The sequence below is a fragment of the Poecilia reticulata genome, chromosome 18 (assembly GCF_904066995.2).
Source record: "Poecilia reticulata chromosome 18, P_reticulata-male-v2, whole genome shotgun sequence".
In the NCBI taxonomy this organism is placed as follows: domain Eukaryota; kingdom Metazoa; phylum Chordata; class Actinopteri; order Cyprinodontiformes; family Poeciliidae; genus Poecilia; species Poecilia reticulata.
This window is the reverse complement of record NC_088847.1, coordinates 21953782-21977388: the sequence shown is the minus strand read 5'-3', so window position 1 is coordinate 21977388 and position 23607 is coordinate 21953782. Positions and strand designations below refer to the sequence as shown.

Genomic DNA, 23607 nt, shown 5'->3' with positions numbered 1-23607 from the left:
CACCATCAGACAGACCAAAATGTAAACCTATGTGGAAATTTTGGTATTTGAAAGATCAAGAATGAAAATATTCCATATGAACATCATCATACAACAAAATCAGACAAAACAATTTTATACATCAGTTTCTTTCAGTAGAAAGCTTATGAAACTTTAACAAAAACTGCAGGTGTGTGACTGGTGAAGTTTTGTTAAAAACACCTTTGTTCTTTACTCAGTGAAGTTACTCACAGTGAGTAGAATATCTAGAAATTTCACTCAAGTAAGAGTAGAAATACTTCATGTCTCACTCAAGTAAAAGTAAGAAGTACAACATCTCCAGTGAACGTTTCAGGCGAGAGGCGGAACAAATCATGCATGCACACACACACACACACACACTCACACTCACACTCAGGGAGAATTTAGAAAGATTAATTAACCTGACAGTCATGTTTTTGGACTGTGGGAGGAAGTTGGTGTACCCAGAGAGAACCCACCATGGTCAGGGAGAACATGCAAACTTCATGCAGACCCCAGGCTGGGAATCAAACCCAGGACCTTCTTTCTGCAAGGCACTGCAAGGCAGCAGTGCTACCCACTGCGCCACTGTGCAGCCCATTTTTATGTACATCTATTAAAAAACATTTAAAAAGAGAAATTACATTTTACTGACACAAAACAGTATTTTTAATGCAGAAAATTGGACTAAGTGTTATTTTCCAAAGGTATATTTAATTTGACAAACTCTTGGAATTAATATTCCAGTTTACTGAATATGACCAGTTAGGACTGAAATATTTCATGCTTTTGGAAAAATTGGTTATATTGTTTTAGCCCCGCCCACTCGCTCGTAATTACACGTAAGGTTGACGAATAGAAGAAACTAGTCAAACGGAGCAAAACGTACCTGTGAAACAGTGAACTATAACATGTCTTTAGCCAATATGGTACATATAATAAGAAATTATGAAATAATTTAAATTGTAATGATGTAATCATGTATTAGGCAAAGCAATGAGGCAATAAAAGTTATATAAATTATTCACTTATTGACTTTGTTGTTAAATTTACTTTAATTGTTTTTATTATTTAACTGATAAAATGTTTAAATATTCTTTTTTTTTAATTAGCTACATATAACGTGCCAAAATTTAAGTTTAGTTTTTGTTGCCACCTGCTGGCAGAAATTATTTCAAAGTTGTTGTTTTTTTTGTTGATATTACGTTTATGCTGCAAATTGTAAAAGATTTAGCCATACAATGAGAAAAAACAATCTTTGTTGCAGATCACATCAATCAGTCAACAATTTAACACCAACAGATGGCAAAAAAAAAAAAATCTCACTTTAATCATCAAAACAACTAAAAGTCATTTTTTTAGATACAGATTTAGAAATCCCTTCCAGTTAAGTTTCCATCCTTCAACGGTTTTGTGTGCAGAGGTTTAAAATAACACACACACACGGCTGCAGGTATGCTACCTGACCAGTACTCTCACCCACTGCTGAGGAAACAAAAACTAAAACCCAAAGTATGCAGGTGGAAGGCTACAAAAATACAGACAGTGAAACAGTTTTAATTAAAGGTAAACGCCACATTTACATTAGTGTTAGTTTTATTAATTGGCTCAGTTTTGGTCTGAACTGTTCTGTTTCGGTCGATTCGTTGGAACAAAGGCAAAAATGTTTCTCATTCCAGATCAGTGTGTCACACTTTCCTCTTTCATTCTTAATTACTTGAAAGCATCTGACAGCTAACTGTCTCCATTGATCACTAGCAGTGATTAATGGCTCACGTTGCTTTTCCTTTTTAATACTCGAGCATAAAATCTAAAAATAATCACTGGAGATTCTCAGATTTTGTCTTTTCACCACAAAGTTCATTTATTACATCCCTTGCTTTTGTTTTTGTTTTGTTTACATCGTTCGCATCAGATGTGAGGTTGCCGAAAAGGAAGTTGGCGTAGGAATTAAAGCAAGCCGTTTCCAAGGAGACGGGTTAGCAGATCAGGTCCAACGGGTGTTAAATGGTCTCTATGCTGACTTTTCATCTGGTTCCTTCCCAGTTTCAGCTGGGAACTAGTTGAACTCTGTGCAGGTTTATGGACAGAGGCGGAGAGAAAACAACCACAGAGGATTTAATACAGTGAAAGTCACAATCAGTCAGTCATTCAATCAATCAATCAATCAATCAATTGGTTGGTAGATTTGTTTTGTGGTTCTCTTTCTGTGAACATTATGTCAAATATTTACTTTTCTATCTCTCTTTAACGTCAATTTATGGCTGCTTTTGCATTTTCTGATTGTTTTTTATTCCGTTTTTCACCACTTTGATTTGTTTTGTATTATTTTTTGTGCTACTTGTGCATTTAGTTTTCTATTTTAGTTTCTAATATTGCCAGATTAAATTTGTAGTGTTATGAGAATAATCTTGTATAAGAATAAAATTATAACTTTAGCAGAATAAAGAAGTTAATATGGGAATAATGTCAAAGTAATGCAAAAATAAAATCATAATATTCCCAAATTAAAGTAATAATATTGTGAGAATAAAGGTGGAAGTACTACCACTTTATTCTTGTGTAATTTCAACTTTAATCTGAGAATATTATGACTTTAGTCACATAATTTTATATATCTTTAATTTTCTTAGCATGGCCCTAACACTCTATGATAGAGCCAAGCTTTTAATCCAGATTAACTAAAGACTGACTTCATGAGATGAAAACTGGACAGAAGATCTGTGGATTTGTCTTTTTGACGTTTTTGTAGTTTTATAGATTTATATTCCCTCAGTTTCTGATAGTTTCCTTATCTCTGGGTGAATATTCTAAATATTAGCTCCGTTTTGGTGTTTTACATCCTTTTCTGTTTCCTAATTTTTATTAAGCGATGCTGTTGCCTCCATCCTTTGCACTCTCGTGGCCTTTGATGGCAGACGGCACCTCTAATCGTTTAAAGTGTTACAGCGTCAGCGACAGGAAGGACGAAGGAGGCCACATCTGGCCAGACCGCTCCAACAGCCCTGGCAGCATACCTTCAGCCGTCCTCCACTCCTCTGCCTCTTCAGAGGAACTCCAACACCCAACTGTCTACTGAAACAAACCCTGAAAGGCTGTTCACGCCTTTATTTACGACCTTATTTTGGAATCTGGATTGTGTTAATCTGAATCAAACTACAAACGAGCTGCTGGAGTGCAGTAGAAAGGGAAACTTTTAAAACAAGTCCTGTTGTTATTAGAGGGGGAAAAAATACTATTTAGCTAAGAAAAAAATAACATGTTCTCCAATTGATGAAAACCCGTCATTTTGGAGCTAAATCGGAAATAAGTGATTTGGAAAGTAACTGTTTCACAATGAATTATTGCTGTAATTGCTCTTAAACATAAACAATCTAATGAAAAATAGAATAAGTGCTCATCTAATTGTTTTCTCTTCACAGTCAGCACTGAACTAAAGTCAAAATGGCTGCAATAAACCAAATAAACGTTTCATATCAGTCGATACAGATAATTATTGTTTTTGTTTTGTTTTGTTTTAAATATCTGAAATACTACCAAACTGGTGGTGTGACATTTCCTGTTTTACCCACAGTTTTCATTCCACGTTGTTGTTTATTCTTTAGCCACGGTGGCAAAACCTTTCTGCCGCAAGTTACTCAACAAGTTGTTGCTAGGTAACCAAAGACTGAATGAGTTGCTAGGCAACCAAAGAATGAGTGAGTTCTTGATTCCACCAACCTGGCTTAGCTTGCCGTGAGAAGTTGAGAGGCTAAAGTCTTTCCTCTGCCTATGTCTCCCAGAATGCTGTGCGGTTCTGTGCGGAGTGAAATCTATACATTGAATATTGATTATTCTATCAGATGTATTATTATATTGATAATTATCACAAATACTTAAAATAGCATATGCTTGCACTTTTTTCACTCGCTGACAACAAATCTATGTTGATTTATTGATTTATTTATTACTAAACTCAACACAAATCTTGATTTCTAAGTGATGCACTCTCACAAATTAAATACCATCACTCTGCAACTGGAAACATACATTTTGGATTAATTCATTTAAACATTTCAACTTTTATGCTTATGATCTGATAGGGACCCGTTAAACCAGCCTGATTTGAAAAAGGAAATGTCAAAAATGTGGAAATTTTTATACAAAATTGTGCTAAAGAGGTAAGTACTAGAGAGGTAAATCTATAGACAAACATCAAATATGAGTCATGTTTCATTTGGGTATTTAATAACGGCACGACACAGTAGAGGTTTCTGCTCTCACTAAAATAATCACACAAGCTATTGGCCCCAATAATATTCAAATACTAAACAGAGATAAACAGAGAGCCCTTTATGATGATGTATTTAAATATTAGAGGGAAAAAGTGTTGCTCTCTGTACTTCCGCTCACATTTCCCAAGCAATTCCCCAAAATTTAGCTTATGTATAAATGTGACTGAGTATTACAGATGTTTGTAGGAGATTTGCTAAATTATACATTTTGGAATAGCAAAATTGAGCTGAACTAATTATGAAAAGTGTTTCCTCAATCTGTGCTTAGCCATGTCATTTAAAGTCATGTAACAGTTATTTTCCCTGAACTCTTAATGATGTGAATAAACGTAAACAAAGCCAGAAACCATGTGACTGGAAATCCTTCACCACTCTACGGCTTTTATACCTCAAATTAGTATTCACGTTTCCTTAGATAACAGCCACAAAGTATTTCCAAATATTTCATAAGGATTGTATGTAAACCAACATGAAGTTGTGCAGAACTGGAAACTGATCCAGAATTTTCTTTTGCAAATAAAAATCTGTAAAGTGTGGCCTGCATTTCTAATCAGATCTTTACTTTCATTCTCCAAAACAAAATTCAGTGCAACCAAATGCCTTCTGAAGTAATTATTATGTTAAGTAATTGGTGAACAGACTCCTGCTGTGTGTAATTTAAACCAAAGGTGTCCAAACTTTTTGTCGCGTGGGAAAAAATGGTCAGCTAATAAGTATTCACAGGCCAAAATAATAGTTTTAAATGCTGAAATCACCAACTTTTTGTAGAAATGGGATAGTAGAGCTGACACTTCAAAAAGTTTTTTGCATGTTTTCCTTGTTAAATGAAAAAAAAAAATCCAGTTTGCTGATTATTATGGGCTCAAATAAAGAAAACTTAAAAACATTTATTCTGTTCTCAGCTTAAAAACATGTTTTTATTTGAAAACACTTTTTGTATTCAGCCAGAATTTTCATCTGTTGTCCCTGGAAAATGCCAAATTTGTCTTTCTAAAAACAAACAAGGTTCAAATGACTTGACTACACAAATTCTGCCAATAAATACAAAAAATACAGTCAATACAAACAATAAATACAAAACAAGACAAAAAAACACAATTATTATAAAAAGTATAAGAAGTAATTAGAACTAAATTAAGATGACAATTATTTCACTTATAACATGGGAAGAATGTCGTGTTATAAAGAGGAACAGCACTGCTTCAACATAGTTTTACTAAAGTGCAAGTATAAAGTATTCGCCAAGAAATGACAAGAGTAAAACATAGTTGGTAAAAGGTTTACTCAAGTACTGAGTAACTGATAAAATTATCAACCATTAAATATTTAAAAAATACATCATCAGATGGACCAAATATAAAGTTAAGTGGAAGTTTTTTTTATTTTAAGGATAGAAATTATAGTAATTCATAAAAATAACAAAATGATGCAAAACAAAGTATCCAAATCAGTGTCTTTCAATAAAAAAAAACTTATACACTTTTACAAAATCTGCAGGTGTGCGTCTGTGTCTGGTGAATTTCTGGTTAAAATATGTTTGTTTTTAATTCAGTGGGTAGAAAATCCAGAAATTTTATTCAAGTAAAAGTAGAAATACTTCATAATAAAATAAGCCAAGTAAAGGTCAAAAGTACAGAATAGTAAAAATACTCTTAAAAGTAATATTTTTCAAAAAAGTTACTCACGTAAAGGTAATTGAGTAAATGTAACTAGTTACTGCCCAGCTCTGCCATTGGAACAAATAAGTTTTCATCAATATAAAGAAATTATTTATGTGAATCAGGCTCGTGTATCTTGCTGAAACGTTAGTTTTGTCTTACTTTTAGTGTATTAAGATATTTGCACTAGAAACGAAACCAAATTATTTTGTAAGGTTTTGCTTTTGCAGTGTCCACCCCGTTTCCAGTGCCGCCCTGGTTAACTGCCCATTTGACCCCTGTTAGAAGCATCCACCGTGTTTCAGAGTAAACATAGATACTGAAATACTCATACATTTTGTATTTCACTAGAAATCTTAAGTCACTTTTGGTTGTCGGCATGATTTCGTGTTTTCATCCGGCTGAAATCGTGACTTTGCCGCTTTTCTTCGTGCCGCACGTCTTTTCTCACGGCTCCCCACCTTAAAGGGGAATGGAGAAGAGGTGGAGATACGGAGAGCGAAAAAGAAAGACGGAGACAGGGAGAGGAGGGGTAAACCGGTTCAGCAGGTATACTGAGGCCTAACCCAGTCTCCCTCCAGCCTGTTGTCACCGTTATTTCTGCCGCGCATGCGTGCTGGCGCCTGTTTCCTGCTTTTTTTCTCCTTTTAAATGAGCACCTGAGCTGCTGTTTGACCCACCTCTGTCGTGACTCAATGTGTGTGTGTGTGTGTGTGTCTCTGTGTGTGTGTGTGTGTGTGATCGGGGATATCTGCCGTTTTTTTTTCTTTTCTTTTTTCCCTCAACCCACTCTCCCGTTATTTGAAGGCGCTGCGGAGTCCGCGCTGACTTTACCTGCCTCACCTGAGCAGACTCACCTGTCCGGACCTTCTTCAAACCTTAAAATCTGACTTTGAGAGAAAGAAAAGTGCTAAGATATTAGAAGATAAAGCTTGTGGAAACAAGACGAAAAAGCGCAAGAAGGGGTGAAAAAAAAAGAAGAGGATCTACTCTTTCCATTTTCCCCCTCAAGCTTCCTGCTTTTAAACGGTTACCTGGTTTTGACGTCGCTACTTTTCTGAAAACTTCCCTCGCGCTAAATTAAAAAAAGAAATCAGCCAACACGGACTGGCTGGCTTTGATCGAGCATGCCGCGGGCCTTTCTGGTGAAAAAGGCGAACGTTTCGCCTGGAAAGCGGAACTGGAGCGAGCTGCCCGATCATGAGCGGGGGGACGTCTACATCCCAGGTGAGTCCGCTGCTGCGGTAATGAGCCATGTTCGCTGCTTCAGGAAGGAATGAACGAAACGGAGACCCGCCAAGCGGAGGAAGTGCGTGACCCGGTGCCTTTACGCACAGATTGGAGGATGTTTTACGCGGGGTTTTTGGGGGTCGGGCCGGGAACGCTGGTGTCGGTGTCGGTGTGGCAGGTGGTGCACGGAGGGGGTCCGGAGTCTGGATGCGAGTAACGGGAATCCCGGCGGGGCCCCGGAGAGCCTGCGGGTTCAGCGGCTGCTCTGTTTGTTTTCGTTTGCGGATAGAAATCCATATCCATACCCGCTTAAGCATAAATCGTTCAATTAAAATGGACATAAACAGATTATATAATGATTAAATGTTTGCCTCCTTTCGCAACGGGCCTTTCTGATTGCTTCCCAGATCGACCTTCAACCCCTGATTGCCCTCCTTCCTTGTTCAGTGGCTGCTACTTATAAAACTCCAGGCTGGCTGGCTCCCTGACATTTGTTGATTCATTACAAATAGACAGAAAACACTTCAAATTAAGAGGCAAAGCGATCCGGGTTTCTGAAGTGACACTCTTACTGTCATGGTCTCAATCTGGGGAACATCTTTCTGTCCCCCTCCTCATCTTTTTGAGAACAATCCCCATTGTTGCCGTCGGCGGACTTTTTATTGTAACAGGCCGCCGGTATCAGATAACAAGTAACGGACTACACCCTAAACCTCTCCACCCTCTGACCCTTCCCCCGCTCCTTCTTCACTGGGTTTGTTTGTGTGCGTCTTCCTCTCCTCTCTCCCGTTAACTTTTAATCATTGACTTCTACATCCTCCTCCATGGCTGTTTGAGACGACAAGGGCAGCAGGAAACCCGGTTTCAGCTCGATAAATAATATGTATGTGTTAAATTTATTCATCTTGATCAATTCTTTCAGTTATTAAAATTACACTTCGTTAATAGGTAATTGTATATGTAATTATGTATGATCTGATGATAAACAGTAAGTCCATGTTGTTACCTCAAAAAAGTCCTATAAGTTCTTCTATTTTCTAATATTTTACTATTGCTTATATTCATAAAAATCCCAAAATATTATTGCAATTCACCTGGTATGGGCATGTCACTTTTATATAAAGTATATGTTTGTTAAATATTCTTTAAAAGAATAAAATAAAATCAGTTGGCACCCCAAAAATTGGGACCCTGGGCTACAGCTACGTAAGCCCTTTCTAAAATCTGGCCCAGGTTTTATACATAATTAGTTATGAACTGATAATGCCAACTGATGATGGCTGGATTCATGTGTCCATTAATGTTGTTTCACCTTAAAAATGACTATAAGTTCATAAATTTCAAATACTTGACGGTTACTTTGGGCTGCCCCCAAAACTTTAATATCTGGGCTAATCAGAGGCAGGTAGTCACTGTTACATTTACTTCACTAAATTTTTAAAAGAATGTACTTTTAGGTGTTGATAACTCCTAAAAGTACATTTACTTTTACTTGAGTAAATGTACGCAAGTAAAAGTGAAAGCTACTCTTACTTGAGTAAAATTAGAGATTTCTGTTTTCTCCACAGAAATAATTATACAAACTTCATTCAGTTTGTTTTCCACTGAATGAAGAACAAACAGATTTTAACCAGAAATTCACCAATACACGCCTAGACTTTGTCAAAGTGAGACCTCTTGTCTGGAAACAATCTTTGTTGTTTTACTGTTATTTACTACCAGGTGAAAATGCAGTAAAATCACACACTGTCACTGGAAGTACTTCACCCCTTTCTCACATGCATGCTTATGTTTTTACATACGACCTATATTAAGTACTAGTTTCAAATTTTTATTGGAAAATTGTTTCAAATGTTTAAAATGTTATTTTAGTATTTAAAATACCAGAATTTAAACATAACTTCTTTTTTTTCACCAAATACTTTTTTACTTTTACTTGAGTAAGAGTTGTTGAAGTAGTAGTGATACTATTACTTGAGTATAATCTTTTGATACTCATGTATTAAATGCCGTTAAAGCCATTCAAAACCAACATCATCCTTATTTTTTTCCCAAGTTGCCATTCGTATTTCAGCAAAACTCTGTTTCCAGTGATTTTCCCCAATAAGTCGACATTATGAACTGTCAAAGCTTGAGATCTTTGCTTCCTTCCTGCTTTTCACTGCCGTGTTTTAAAAAAAACCCCACAAAAAAACAAAATACAGTTTTATGTGTCACCAAACGCTAAATGTCTGACATCCCAACACCTGTGACTTCCTGAGAAACACTTGGCCTTAAATGCAGCATCATGATGTGCAGGTTCATATTATGAGACTCTAAAAGTCTGATAACGTGGCTGTGACGATAATCTTTATCTGGAGAAGTGCCGTTCTCTAACTGCTCACTAACTGGGCTGCTATCTTGGAAATCTCCCTCTTCCAATTAACTTTGACCAGTAGAGAGGAACAGCATCACCATTTGTCTCATCCCTTTTTTTTTAATCTGGATAAAATAATTACATCGTTTTCTATAGCAATAGAAGATGTTACAAAGTTTTTATAAAAAGTCATGTTTAACCAAAGACTTATTTGAAAGCCAGTTTTGCTGCAGCCGAGTTAGGTTTTGTTTAATCAATTAAATGGCTAAAAATGAGCAAACTTTTTGAAAGAAAGTGACCCAAATTAAATTCTTATACAAAATAAATTTGTTCCATTGAGCTAAAAAAAAATTGAAAACTACATGCTTTTCTTTTACCACAGTAAACATATAAAAAACATCTATTTTAAGTTTTGGATTTGTGATGAATAGTCCATTTTATTCATCACTACTTGACTTGACTTTAGCTTTCATTTCATTTTCTTTGCCAATTTTGGACACCCCAGATTTAGGAGTGTCAAGCTCACTCTTTCAGAAGAATCTCTGTTCATTTCAGTTCAAAGGTCATCCGTTGTTTTAGATTTTCAGTGCTAGCTACACGCAAAATATATATTTTTTGGAACGCTCATGCCTCCCTTTTACACAGTTACGCCCCGGGCAAAGAGCCACGTTACCCACATTAACACCCACTTAAATGTCTTCTTAAGACATTCCCATGCTGCCGCCTCCAAACCCATTTTGAATTTTGCTAAAAAGTCACTGCAAATGTAGAAGATCCTATTATATAATTTAAATTTAAGAACTACATGTCAAAAACTAAACCTGCGGCACCTGTACGCAGTGACGCATCGTCAACACCCTGAACAAAACCCAGCAACGGTCTCTGGTACAGTTTCTGGTATGTGCCGTTACTTGATGTACCTGCCTGGATTGCGTTGGCGTCCACACGCACTTACAAAAGAGAGGCCGCAGTCAAATAAAAACACACACACACACAAACACGCAGACAGAGGTATGATAATTACCTTAGACGGAAAGAGAGTAGAAGGCGTGTTGAATACTTTTTATAAGCCACAGGATGCCATCAGTTTGGACAAATCTCCAGATGGTGTGTATTTATGTGTGTGTTGGAGTTTTATTTTTATCTCATAATCCACAAACATGTGCCAGGACCAGCTTCTGATGTATCATCGGTGTGAAAACAGTTTGCTTTGGCCCACCTCTGAGATTACACACAACTGATGAGGGTTTAGTTGAGTAACAGGAGCATTAATGTTACAAGCAGCAACAAAAACATGCAGTTTTCCTTCACGTCAATGCTCAGATTTAACTGTCCATTGAATATTTAATTGGGAAATAGTTTAATTTGGGTTACATTTAGATGTAAACCACAATTACATTAAAACAAATCTTAAATTTGCCTTTCTTAAGAAGTCAGCAATAGCCTGTAGAGCCAGTTATTCCGCATTTAGTGTCTTTATGCAAGAATGCTGCCACTCTTTTAAGTCATGTATGTTTCTCGACAACATAATTATATATTTTGAATTGTATCAAGTCATTCGTTAAAGATGCCAAATGTTTATCTTAATAGTAGAAATATCTGGTCAAAGGTGACGATCTTTAAGGAAATATATGTTGTTGTTCTGGATTTTCCACCAGCACAAAGAAAATATAAGGTGCTGTAGCTTTAACTGTGACTAGTTGATATGAAAAAGAAACAGGACGTGTCTGTTTGTGATTGAGTGTTTTCTTCATAGAGCTAAGTAAGATGAGATCTAAACTTCACATAAAATACATATCTTAAAAATCTGATTTATAAAAGTTCAGGCCCTGCTAAACTTTCTTTAAAAAGTCATCTTTTCCACCATCAACGCCTGCAGACCTTCAAACAAATTATAATCTGTTTGAAGGTTTGTGGGGTAGTAGAAATATTCATCCAATGAAGTCTCTCCTTACTACTTAAGGTATAATTATCTTTTTTCATTTCTAAAATATGATTTTGTATCTCGTTCTTCTTTGAGAGTTTCAGATTTATGGGGATCAAATTTTGTCACTCCACATATGAAGTCAGGCATTTTGTTTGAAGCAACACATTTGGTCCATTATTTTATAAAAACAGGAACATACTCCAAGAACTTTAGTTTAAGTATTTTTGTGGCTAACAGTCAAGCACATAACATTTTCACTGATTAGCATTTTTTAAGCTTAAAACATGGTATAAAGAGTATCATTTAAAGCTTGAGTTTTGGGACGCAATCTCAGCTTTCTCATTTCATGCATAAGTATGGTCTTTACATTTTGAGAAACTGATTATTACCACTAAAACATGTTTGTTTCAGTTCTCCCAAACTTGACTTAATTAAGCAAAGCTAACTAGCAGAAACTTGGCAGTTAAATTCTGTCTGATCAGTAACTTCCGTCATGCTAAGCTAAACTTAGCCCAGGTAGCAGCTTACGGAAATATAAAAATTCCCTGAAAGTTTTATATATTATTTTATTATTTTCACCACAATTTGCCAAAACAGCTAAGCTTTGCTCTGAACTTGTCCTAAAAATTATTTATTAGTGCTGGATTGTTTTCAATGCAGTTTTTAGTCTCTTGTGTATTTCTTTAAATTTTAGCAATTTAAAATGTATTGTTTTACACAGTGGCGCAGTTGGTAGAGCTGTTGCCTTGCAGCAAAAAGGTTCTGGGTTCGATTCCTGGCCCCGGTCTTTCTGCATGAAGTTTGCATGTTCTCCCTGTGCATGGTGGGTTTTCTCCGGGTTCTCCGGTTTCCTCCCACAGTCCAAAAACATGACTGTCAGGTTAATTGGCCTCTCCTAATTTTCCCTAGGTGTGAGTGTGTGTGTGCATGGTTGTTTGTCCTGTGTGTCTCTGTGTTGCCCTGCGACAGACTGGCGACCTGTCCAGGGTGACCCCGCCTCTCGCCCGGAACGTTAGCTGGAGATAGGCACCAGCAACCCTCCTGACCCCACTAAGGGACAAGGGTGTAAAGAAAATGGATGGATGTTTTACAATTAAAAAACTGTATTCAATAAAGTAAAATACAAGTTGTTATGCTAATCTAAGCATACTTAAACCAAGTCAAGCTAATTAGCTTCTTTCAGTAGCAGCAGAAAATCTACAGGAAAGCAGATATAAAGTTAGCTTTTCTGTAAAGGAAAAAATATATGTAAGTTTTGGTTCACATTTGAAGTGACATAGCTGTAGTTTTAAATGTTGTAGATTCAGTAATTAAAATTATGTGAATACAATCTGCGTAGACTACCAGTTGTTGCTAATCTAAACATCATTAAACCAGCTCATTTCAGTAGCTGCAGATGATTTACAGGAAAGCAGATATAATTTTAGCGTTTTGTAAAAGAAAAAAACTGAGTTGAGGTACACAATTCTCAACTCAGTGGCTATATAATAAGTAACTTATTATATAGCCATCTGTTTTAAATGTTTTACATTCAGAGGTTAAATCTGTGCTGCTCTATTGTTTAAAAGAGATAAAATTGATGGGCATCCTGTATGCTAAACCTGGCTAACAAATGCTAACTACTGCCTGTTTATAAAACAAACATAAAACTGGAAAAAATAGGAAATGTTGGCTCTAAAATGACCCAGGTGTTAAATCAGTTGGTCTTAAATGATCTCTGTGTATTGTGGGATCTACTTTCAGTGTTGCTCCTAAAGCTGTCTGAAGGTTAATATTTATTGAATGGAGGAAAATGTAACGGACCCTATGAACAGCCGGTTGCTGCAGACAATACACCTTTAGCAAACACACCCTGACTCACACCCAGTGTTTGATAAAGTTATCTGCTGATTGTTGACTCTTTCTCTCAGCTGAGCCATGCTATAAATAAAAAAATAAAAATACTAAAACATGTGCAAACAGCACTGGTGTTCCTCCTTTCACTTCATCGTGAAATAAAAGAACTTTGGGTATTTTGAACCCCGTCATCCAGTTACACCCAGACATACACACATCTCATTCATTGGTGATGGGGGGAAGGAGGGGTGAGCAAACAATGCAAGTTGAGATTAAATGTCCACAAGCAGCAGTCACCACAGAAACTATCAATGCACAGAGGTAATTAAGACTTTTAGGCCATTTCAAGGAAATGTTATTTACTTTTCTTCTTGTGGTACTGATCCTTTCAACAAGTATAATCTTCAGCAAACGAATAACAATCGGACGTTACTCCTCCATGAACTACCCATCATAATTACACAATTAACTTTATAAACATCTCTTCTTTTGTAACATTTTGTCTTTCAGACTGCAGACCGTAATGCTCAATTCAATTTTTTTGTGAAATGTTTTTTTTTTGTTATTTGTTTTTTTGTTTTGCATGGCCGTTCACACTTTTAAATATATGCGACTTGTATGCGATCTCCAGTGTGAACTGCAAACGACCTGAAAGTGTTCCTCATGTGCAGTAGAGGGCGCAATAATGTCACACGTACCCAACCGCTATAAAAAAGAAGAAGTAGCGCTCAGTGTTTGCGGAAGTAAACGCTAACGGTGGAGCGTAGCTTATGATTTGTACGTTGTTGTCTAACCGGAGCCATTACATTAACAACTTAATCCTGATTATAGTCCATTATGGTTGTTGTTTTTCTTCCCGCTTGCGTGTATCAGGACGCAGAATAATGACGTTTGTCGAGTATCAATGACGTTCAGGTCGGATGACCTGCGACCTGGCCGTTCAGATTCAGGTTACAGTTGAAAAGATCGGATACATATCGGCTTTAGGAACATATATCCAAGGTTACGTTCACACTGCAGCACGAGTGACCAAATCCGTTCTTTTTTTAAATGTTTTATTTTTTGCCTTGATGCGACCTGTATCTGATATTTTCATGACGGTCTGAACAACACGGGTCGGAGTGTTTAGAATGGACCCTGGATATCCGATACGTATCTGATCTTTTCAGACGTGACCTGCGTCTTGCGTGTAAAGGACGTACAGAGTCTTCGTGTGAATAAGAAGGTTCTGGTGACTGACAGAGTAAGTACATGTAGTACAAGTAGGCTAAAGTCCATCTTAGCCTGCAGATAAAAGCTACATTATAGCTCATTTTGTTAGTTCGGCAGTAAGTACTACAGTAAATATCACTGATATTTATCTTAGTATTATGCAGAGTTGGGTAGAGTACTCAGTAATTTTGAGCGAGTAATAGTTATGATGTACTTATGCTTGTAAGTTAGATAGGAACGAGGGGAGAGCTAGTTCTAAGCTTGTGGCTTGTTCATTGTTGTCATAGCAACCCCATAGCGACTGGTGTAGGCATCATATTGTTTATCATTTATTGTGATACATTTCTTATCGTGATAACATTTTTGATTTATTGGTTTCATAATAAATTCCAATTCCAGCACTGCTTAAAACCCTTGAAAGCTGTCCGTATTGTCAGAATTTCTATTTTTTTTATTGTTTTTCTCCACCGTTTGTTCAATATCAATAAATATCAATATAATTAACTGTGTATAGATTAGTGATACAAACAACACTTCTTTATTTCAATCAATCAATTAAATTGTATTTGTATATCACATTTCAGTAGCAAGGCATTTCAAGGTGCTTTACCTCATAACAAACACAAAAATACAAAGTCATGCAACATAGAATCAACAATATTATTGTGATATTGTGATAAAACTTTAAGTCCACATCGCCCAGATTTAAGTCGCAACTTAGTATTGTTGACAGGACTTCATAATAACCAGACGGCTTCTTGGTAAACCTGGAGATCCACTGGGGCTCCGTGAGTGACGTTTCATCAAATATGCTGCCGAGGCGGCACAGAGCCCTCACTGTGTCACAGCGAACCGTTAGCTCTGTAAGTTTATAGATCGGCTTTTGTGTCTTCTCATCTTTAAAGCTAGCTGCAAGGGCCTCATTTGCATTTACATTTGGGTTTTATCAGATTCAAGCCCGACAAACTAAACTGATTCCTTGTTTTCTATGGGCCACACCTGTCAATGGGCTGCCTGAAGCAAGCGCGCGCACACACACGCACACACACACACCAAAGCACACCTTCACAATGTGCCGTTGGCCTTTTCTGTCAATCAGGTTGCTTTCTTTGACATTTTCTGTTATGTTCTGCTCTTGGACACCGTGGTTATAATTTAGTTTTATTTCATTGTGGCATTTTCTTTGTCTAATTCAGTTACTTTTAGTTAATTTTTAGAGTGTATTTGTTAGTTTTTATTTATTAAATATTGTTTAGTTTCACTTATGTTTTTACTACTTAATATTTTAGTTTTTCATATCTTGATTGGTTTTTAGGTGCAGATTACAATATATATGCAATAAGCATTGTGTTGTGATTATGATTTTGAATTGGGTAATGAATCCTCACCAGAAGCTATCATTTTTTAAAAAATGATTCAGTTATTGTTGAACAACCAACTTTCTCTGGAGTTTTTTCCCAACTTTCGCTGTCGCCATTTTGCCAATTAGCCGACGTGTCACCTGGAGGGTTACGGAGGGCTGTAACTTGCAGACAACCAATGTAAACTGCTTCTGTGAGCGGAAAAAGACTAATAAATAAATTCATAAACACAAAAACAAGGGATATTATATCTGTTAATGAAAATGTTCTCTCAGTTAGCTGTAGTTAACTGTAATAAGCTTGGTGTAGACCTTTACCATAACGCAGAAACTCTGATGCTCAGCCCTGCGGAGGTGGATTGTTTGAGGAAGGTAAAGAGCTGGTGCTGCAAGACCATCTGGTTCAGCAAGTCTAACTGTAATGGGGATGTCTTTGTATAGGTTAGCGTGTGTGCGCGTGTGTGTGTGTGTGTGTGTGTTTCCAGGCATGTGTCTGCGTGCAAAGCGAATCTTACTCGACAATAGCCCAAACAGGAGCACACCTACCCACGCAAACACACTTATTTAATTCTGTGTGTTTGCTAGTAGAGGAATTGTGCAAATATGGACGCGGTGGAAGATGGCTGCTTATTGTGAAACCCAGTAATGCAGTAATTTTCTTCTTTAATTTTCTGTGTTTGTCTCTCCCTCCTTTGGTCAACAGTATTCCACTTCACATCTGCCAGTTTAAAACCAGATGGACTTTTTGTTTTGTTTTTTTAAACATGCATTGCCAGGTTTTGCATCATCATTGATATCAATAGAATATTTACTGAACTCCAGAACCGCACTGCATTCTGGGAGTTGTAGGCAGAGGAAAGACTTTACCTGCTCAACCTCTCATTTCTACTAGCTATGCTAGGTTGATGGTGGTTGTTTTTTTAATAATACATTGTTTTACATTGCATAGAAGATCTTTAACATTATGAGAAATATGAGAATTCAATAATAAAATTAATATAAAATAACCACAGACGTTGCCAATATTGGTGTTAAGGTCTTGCAAATGACAAAGTAGAATAAATAAAGCAAAAAAAAGTGAAATAAATGAATATGTAAATGGGTAAATAAAACTATGTAACAGTTTAAAGTTACGCTGCTGTGCCTCACAGCTACTTAAAGATAAAATAAATGGCGGCATTCAGTGAAAACTGGATGAAACAGGAAAAGTCACGTCTCGAATTTGGCAGTATTTCAGATTTTTACAACAATAAAACTGATCAGTAATTATTGATATTGACTGATATGAAATGCTCATATCATTTATCATCCATATCGTCCAACCTGAGGTTCTTACAGAATATGTTAATGCAAAATAATCACAGCACGTCATTATTTTACCCTTGTCGTCCATCCAGTCTCCATCTTCCCGAACTCGGGTCTGATGACGGAAGTGGAGGCGAGTCCTGCGGAGACCGTTCCTCTCTGTCTCACCAAACGCTCTTCATCGGACAGCCACGCCCAGCTGCCGTCCAGCACCGTGCTCGGACAACCGCGGAGTCCGAGCGGCTCACCGGGAAGGTCGGACATCAGGCGCAGCTTACACAGCGGGTCGTTGTATGTCCGGTCCAAAATGAAGGTGAGAAAGGAAACAAACACACCTGCAGTTCACACTATACAATATTAGAAAAATGAGATATTTGTCTAACATTTTATAGTGGTAATGGTTGATGAACAATGGCTATTAAAGCCACTGTAGATAGAAAAACATGAGAATTATGCCAAAAAAGATAAATCTCAGAAATTTTCTAGAAAAAAACCCCAGGAAATTTCTGATTTTGAAAAGTGGAAAATTTCCTAGAAATTTTGAGATTTATCAGAGAAACTTTCTAAAAAAAGTTTCAAAGTCAAATATTTTCTACTTTTGAAATTTTCTTAGTGTGAAAAGTTAACATTTTTTTGGACCTTTCGAACTCAGAAATTTTTTAGAAAAAAATGGACATTTCTGAGATTAATCTAATTTTTTTATATGACTGAGAAATTATTTTTAGAAATAATTTTTAAAATGTTTCAAAAGTTGAAATTTTTGAGTTAGAAAAGTCAAAAATGTCAGATTTTGAAACTCCATAAATTTTCATAGAATTTTCTAGAAAATTGAAAAAGTTTTTTCTAGCTTATTTGTGACTTTTCAATCTCAGAAATTTCCAAGTTCTTTTCAATAAAATTTCTGATATCGATCTCCAAATTTCCGAGCTTATTGGTGGAAATATACTCCTCCTTTTTTTTCTTTTCCTATCTACATTTGCCCTGACATGTTTTTGTAATAATATCTAGTTATATAGAGAATAAAACATTTTCTTTGTGAAAGGAAAACTTCTTACAGCTGTAACGTCATCAGCAGAAACTCATGCTTCGTTCATTTCAGCCTGAACAGTATTTTTTCTCTCTAACAGGTAACTACAGGCGAGCTGCCTCCTGATCCCGCTCCTCTTCCTCCAGCTCTTCCTCCCATTCCCATTCCCAGTCCACAATCTCTACCTCCACAAGCCGCTGTGATGCCAGCTGCCCCCAAACAAACCCCCGCTCCATCGGAGCCGCCATCCATGGTGACCAGACCAACGGGTCAAAGTCAGAACCCTCCGCCCACAGCAGCAGGAGTGTTTGTGTGTCAGGTATAACCACACAATTAAAGTGATTAATCTCCTTATTTCATTCATTATTGATTCTTCCAGATCAGACATAAATGTTTTAAAGTTATGTCATTCTGTATGCTCTGCTCTAAGGTCATATAAAAAGAATGTAAACATTGAAAGATAAAATTCTGATAATAAAGTGGTAATATTACAAGAATTTGGATCAATAAATTATCATTTAATTAAATTGAATTAATGGTAGTTAGCATAGACAGGGGAAAAATGGTTTTACTGTAACAGCGAGTTATTTCTCCACCATTTGCAAATTTAGTAGCACATACACAAGATCGATTGATAGCACTAAGCCCCTCCTCCTCCCTCTGATTGATTGTTTTTGGGGGGGAGCTGTTCGTTTCTTCAATAGCAGCTCAGGGAGGAAGTGGAGGAAGTCGAACTTTTCACAGATTATTTGTCTCATTTTAAACTGCAACAACATGGTGACAGAGTTAATAAATGCTCATGATACATATTTTTCTATAAAAGTTACAAACTGCAGCTTTAATTCTGCACACACAGAATTAAAGCTGCAGTTTAATTCTGTGTGTGAATTATAGTGTAAAGTGTAGTGTTGCTATAGTGTAAATATAGCAACATTGTTCTGATGAAAAGCCATTAAATCACCAAGGCGAGATCATCCTGACATCTCGCTTTGATGTGTCGATCTGGGTCAACACACACCTTCAAGTTTAGAACTCAGTTGACTTCCTGTCAGGTTGTGTATTCAGTAAAAATTATGGGTCTATAAATTGTTGCTGGTTTCAGGTTTGCCAGAAGACTTTCCAGTTCCAGCGCATGTTGAACAGACACATCAAATGCCACAGTGAGACCAAGAGACACCTGTGCACCTTCTGTGGGAAAGGCTTCAACGACACCTTTGACCTCAAGAGACATGTCCGCACGCACACAGGTACGTCCTTGCTTTGATTTTCCTGCAGTATCCAGGTTCAATAAGCCTTTAAACAGATGTATGAGCTCCCATTAGCTCAGGTAATGACAGGTAGTAAGATCAGATATCAAAACTACGCAGATGACACACAGCTCTACATTTTGATGCCACCAGGTGACTCTGAACCCATCCAAGCGCTGATAGAACAGATAAATGTGTGGGGGTGCCAAAACTTTCTCCAGCTGAACAGAAACAAAACTGAAGCTATTATCTTTGGACCTAAAGAAGAACGATCAAGTCTGGGTGTGGTGATGAACTCTGACCTCAACCTTCACAGTCACGTAAAGACAGTTACAAAGTCGGCCTTCTATCATCTGAAGAACATTTCCAGGATTAAGTAAGATCTAGAAAAACTCATCCATGCGTTTGTCTTTAGTCTCATCGATTACTGTAGCAGCATCTTCACAGGTCTGACTAATAAATCAGTCAGCTCCAGATGCTGCTGCTGGAGTTCTGACTAAAACCAGGAAGTTAGAGCACATCACCCAGGACTAAAGTCCCTACTCTGGCTCCTGTAGCTAAGAGAATAGACTTTAAAATACTGTTGTTAGTTTATAAACCACTGAACGGTTTAGCACCACAATCTGCTGTCGTCATAGCAACCTTTCAGATCTCTCAGGTCTTCTGGTTTTGGTTCTGCTCTGCATCCCCAGAACCAGAACCAAACATGGAGAAGCAGAAATCACTGCAAAAACACAAAATATTACCAAGTATTTTTGGTTTAGTTTCTAGTTCAAATATCTCAGTACTTTTAAAATAAGACAAAACTAACTTAGAAGTGACGTTTTTAGCAAGATGTAGGAGTTTGTTTTAGTAAATAATTCCTTAATATTGTTGAAAAAGTTCTAGTTACTTTGGCAGATCAATTCACGTAAAACACGACATTTTTCACCTTTTATAAAATTGTTAATTATGAGTCTTGTCTCATGTTGTGTCTCAACATTTTCTCATCTAAGCGCGTTGCTTTCCTGGCATAAACATTGTTTTTAAAGCATCATCCATATATATTTTCTCTGGCGTTATCCATTGTAAAGTTAATTATGAGGCGAGTTTCTCTAAAACAAGCTTCTATATCTCACTGAAAAGTTACTTGTAAGTTATTTTTGTCTCATTTCAAGTGTACCAAGATATTTGCACTGGACCAAAAGTACTTGGTAAGATTTTGTGATTTTGCAGTGTTCAGTTTCTATCCACCACGAATCTGTAACAAAGTTCCAGAAAACTGCAAAACAGCTGAAACACTGAGTTCATTTAAATCAACACTAAAAACCAGAGTTGCTTTTGAACCACAATAAATGGAATATTGATTAATATGACAAAATGTGATGTTTGTTCCTGGTTTCTTCTTTTTAATCGGCCTTGTTGCTGAAATGTGCGATACAAATAAATTTGATTGATTGATTGATTGATGTTTTCCAGGCGTCCGCCCGTACAAATGCTCGCTGTGCGACAAGGCCTTCACCCAGCGCTGCTCCCTGGAGTCCCACATGAAGAAGATCCACAGCGTCACCCTGAAGTACGCCTACAAGGAGCGCCGCAACAAGCTGTACGTGTGCGAGGAGTGCGGCCACACGGCCGGCACTCAGGACGAGCTGGTCCGCCACCTCCACTCGCTGCACCCGGACAGCCAGCTGCTGAAGGGGAAGGCCGCGCGGCGGGCCGGCGGGCCGGGAGCGCCGGCCTCCGGCTCCGTCGGAGGATCCGCTCCCAGCTCGCCCCGGGAGGCCGACAGCGACGACACCAACGGATCGGCCGGGCAGTAGATCGCCGCCAGAAACTGAGACAGGGTGGATGAAGGAGGGGCGTGTTCTCTCACGGACATGTAGAGTGTTTTGTTTATATATTTATACTGATAGAAAGGGTTTGGATTTGGGTCTGTTTTGTAAGAAAATTGGTAAAATGTTGATGCAGTAAGAAGAGTAAGCTTGACATGAATGAGTCACAACATTATGACATCTCAACTTTCATCCTCAGGGAATAAATTTTTATTTTTACTTTATTGCTCCAAGAAGAACCTCAAACGGGGTGGAACCTTTTAGACGACGCTCCGGATCAGAACCTTTCATCCAACAACGCAAACTTTGTTCGCCTCATTTTGTTTTGGCTCATCTTTATATTTTTGTATGAGACTATGCTACCAGTGGGTTTCTCTGTGCAACAGAAGAGATTAATTTTTTTAATGGAAAACACTTTATTGTTATTATTATTAAAGCAAGTAATATATTACATAACATCGACTTGATTTTGTTCGTTCTTTTAAATAAATTCTTTGGTGTTTTTTAAATTTGCAGCTCAGGAGTTTAACAACTTGTCTAATGAGACTTTCTAAAATAATAAAGAAACAGCAACACCAGATTTGTAAAACAACAAATAAATAACTTGAATAAAAGTTTCTTCAGAAAGTCTGGATAAGCATTGATTAAAATTATGCTAAATAAATACAGGTAAATCTGACAGAAGTGAAGCAAATCTTAAAGAAAATGGGTCAGAATTTTTCATTTTGGACTTCCGATATCTGAATTTAAACCAGTTTCTATTATTTCAGGATAGAAAAATAATGAATTTCAGTTCAATACTAATTTATTTGTGTAACTCTGAGCATGTGACTTTTACTAAACCAAGTAAGAATTGTTTATTTAATTCTAAATGCAATAATAAATGGTATTTTAGCAGTTATTCTGTGTGATTTTATGCAATATCTCCAATAGAAGGAAACCATTGGCACAAAGCTTTTAGTATAATAATAATATATATATTTTTAGCTTCAAACTGTGTGCTCTATATTTTTAAATGGGCTACTGGACACTTGTACAAAATAAACATATTTTTCTCCTTTGTAAGTTAATGATTAATTTTTGTTCTAAAATCTGAAAACATTGAGTTTACTTTAGTTTCATTCACTAATAAAATAATAATATTAAATATGGAGAACCATTTCTGCAGCTCTAAGTATTGATTTTTATAGACAGAAGTGGCTCCTTGAAATAGTTGCTGACCCAAGGCGTATATTTATTTATTTTAAGTATAATATAAAAAATCAACACAAACCAACTGCAATGAACTACAAAAAAAATATATTTTCTTGACTTAAAATGGAAATTCAATATACAACTGATGAATTGGGTGAACAAGTTTCAATTTATTCTGGATTTTAAAACTCAAACTGGGTTTCAGCTGCACTAATATGAACACATTTACATTTGTTCTTGTAAATGTTGGTGTCCAGGCGAAAACATTGTTCTTGAAGCGTCGTCCTTTTATTCTGATTGGAAAATTTGATGACCAGAGGAAACACAAATCTTCAAATTAAACCAACAAGCATTTTTTTCTGCTGAATCGCTCATTTCTACGTCTATAAACAAACAATCGGTGTGAAATTTGGCTTTTTAATTTAAAAAACACCTCACACATTTAAAAACTGACCGTTCACGGCAAAGCAGCGATGTTAAACTGGTCACTGAAGACGTTAAGGGATTATGATACACTGCAAAAACAAAATGTTAGTAGTTTTGGTTTAGGTTCTAATGCAAATATCTTAGTAGACTTCAAATAAAGAATTAACTTTCAAGTGACTTTTCAGCAAGAAATATGAGCTTGTTTTCAGTCAATTCTAGATATTTGAACTAGAAACGAGACCAAAATACTGGGTAAGATTTTGTGTTTTTGCAGTGCATAGTGTGGAGTTAGAGATGCTAGCATGAGTCAGATGCTATTCTCTGAGAAACCAACATTTCAACATCCAGTCTGCTCCAGTTCAGAGTTGGATTAACACACACAGTCCTGGTTTAGATCATGTTTAGACACATAACTACATGTTTGAAAACGGCGCCGGAGTAAAACAAACACCAACTGAAGCGTTTTACTCCTCAGTGGGTTAAATGTTTCTGACCAAGCAGTTGTTTCCAGAAAATCAAGAAAACAGTTTGGCTTCTTAATTTTAACAAACATTTCAGTTCACTTGGTCATTTATCTTTTTTAGCCAAAGTTATTATGAGCTGTTGTAGAAAGTCCAAAGATTACTTGATGGCCTAGTCAAAGTCCAGACCCAAATCTGGTTCAAAATAGGACTGACTTTCACATATTTTGGCATACACGTGACGTCGGGGTAAAAATGTGGTTTTACAAAACATCCAGGA

The 23607-nt window shown here is 36.8% G+C and overlaps 1 protein-coding gene across 3 annotated transcripts; it reads left to right on the top strand.

Moving 5' to 3' along the window:
- Positions 1-6610: 6610 nt before the first annotated feature.
- ovol1a (ovo-like zinc finger 1a) lies at positions 6611-21702 on the top strand. Of its 3 annotated transcripts, none has more exons than XM_008435614.2 (5): positions 6611-7159; positions 17251-17471; positions 18286-18504; positions 19288-19432; positions 20891-21702. In XM_008435614.2, exons 1-5 carry the CDS (start codon positions 7060-7062, stop codon positions 21232-21234), a joined length of 1029 nt encoding a protein of 342 aa, XP_008433836.1. In that variant the 5' UTR covers positions 6611-7059; the 3' UTR covers positions 21235-21702. The 3 variants fall into 3 exon arrangements, with proteins under 3 accessions (XP_008433836.1, XP_081455690.1, XP_081455691.1); XM_081599564.1 differs by lacking the exon at positions 6611-7159 and adding an exon at positions 7175-8045; XM_081599565.1 differs by lacking the exon at positions 6611-7159 and adding an exon at positions 12327-14524.
- The last annotated feature ends 1905 nt before the right edge of the window (positions 21703-23607 follow it).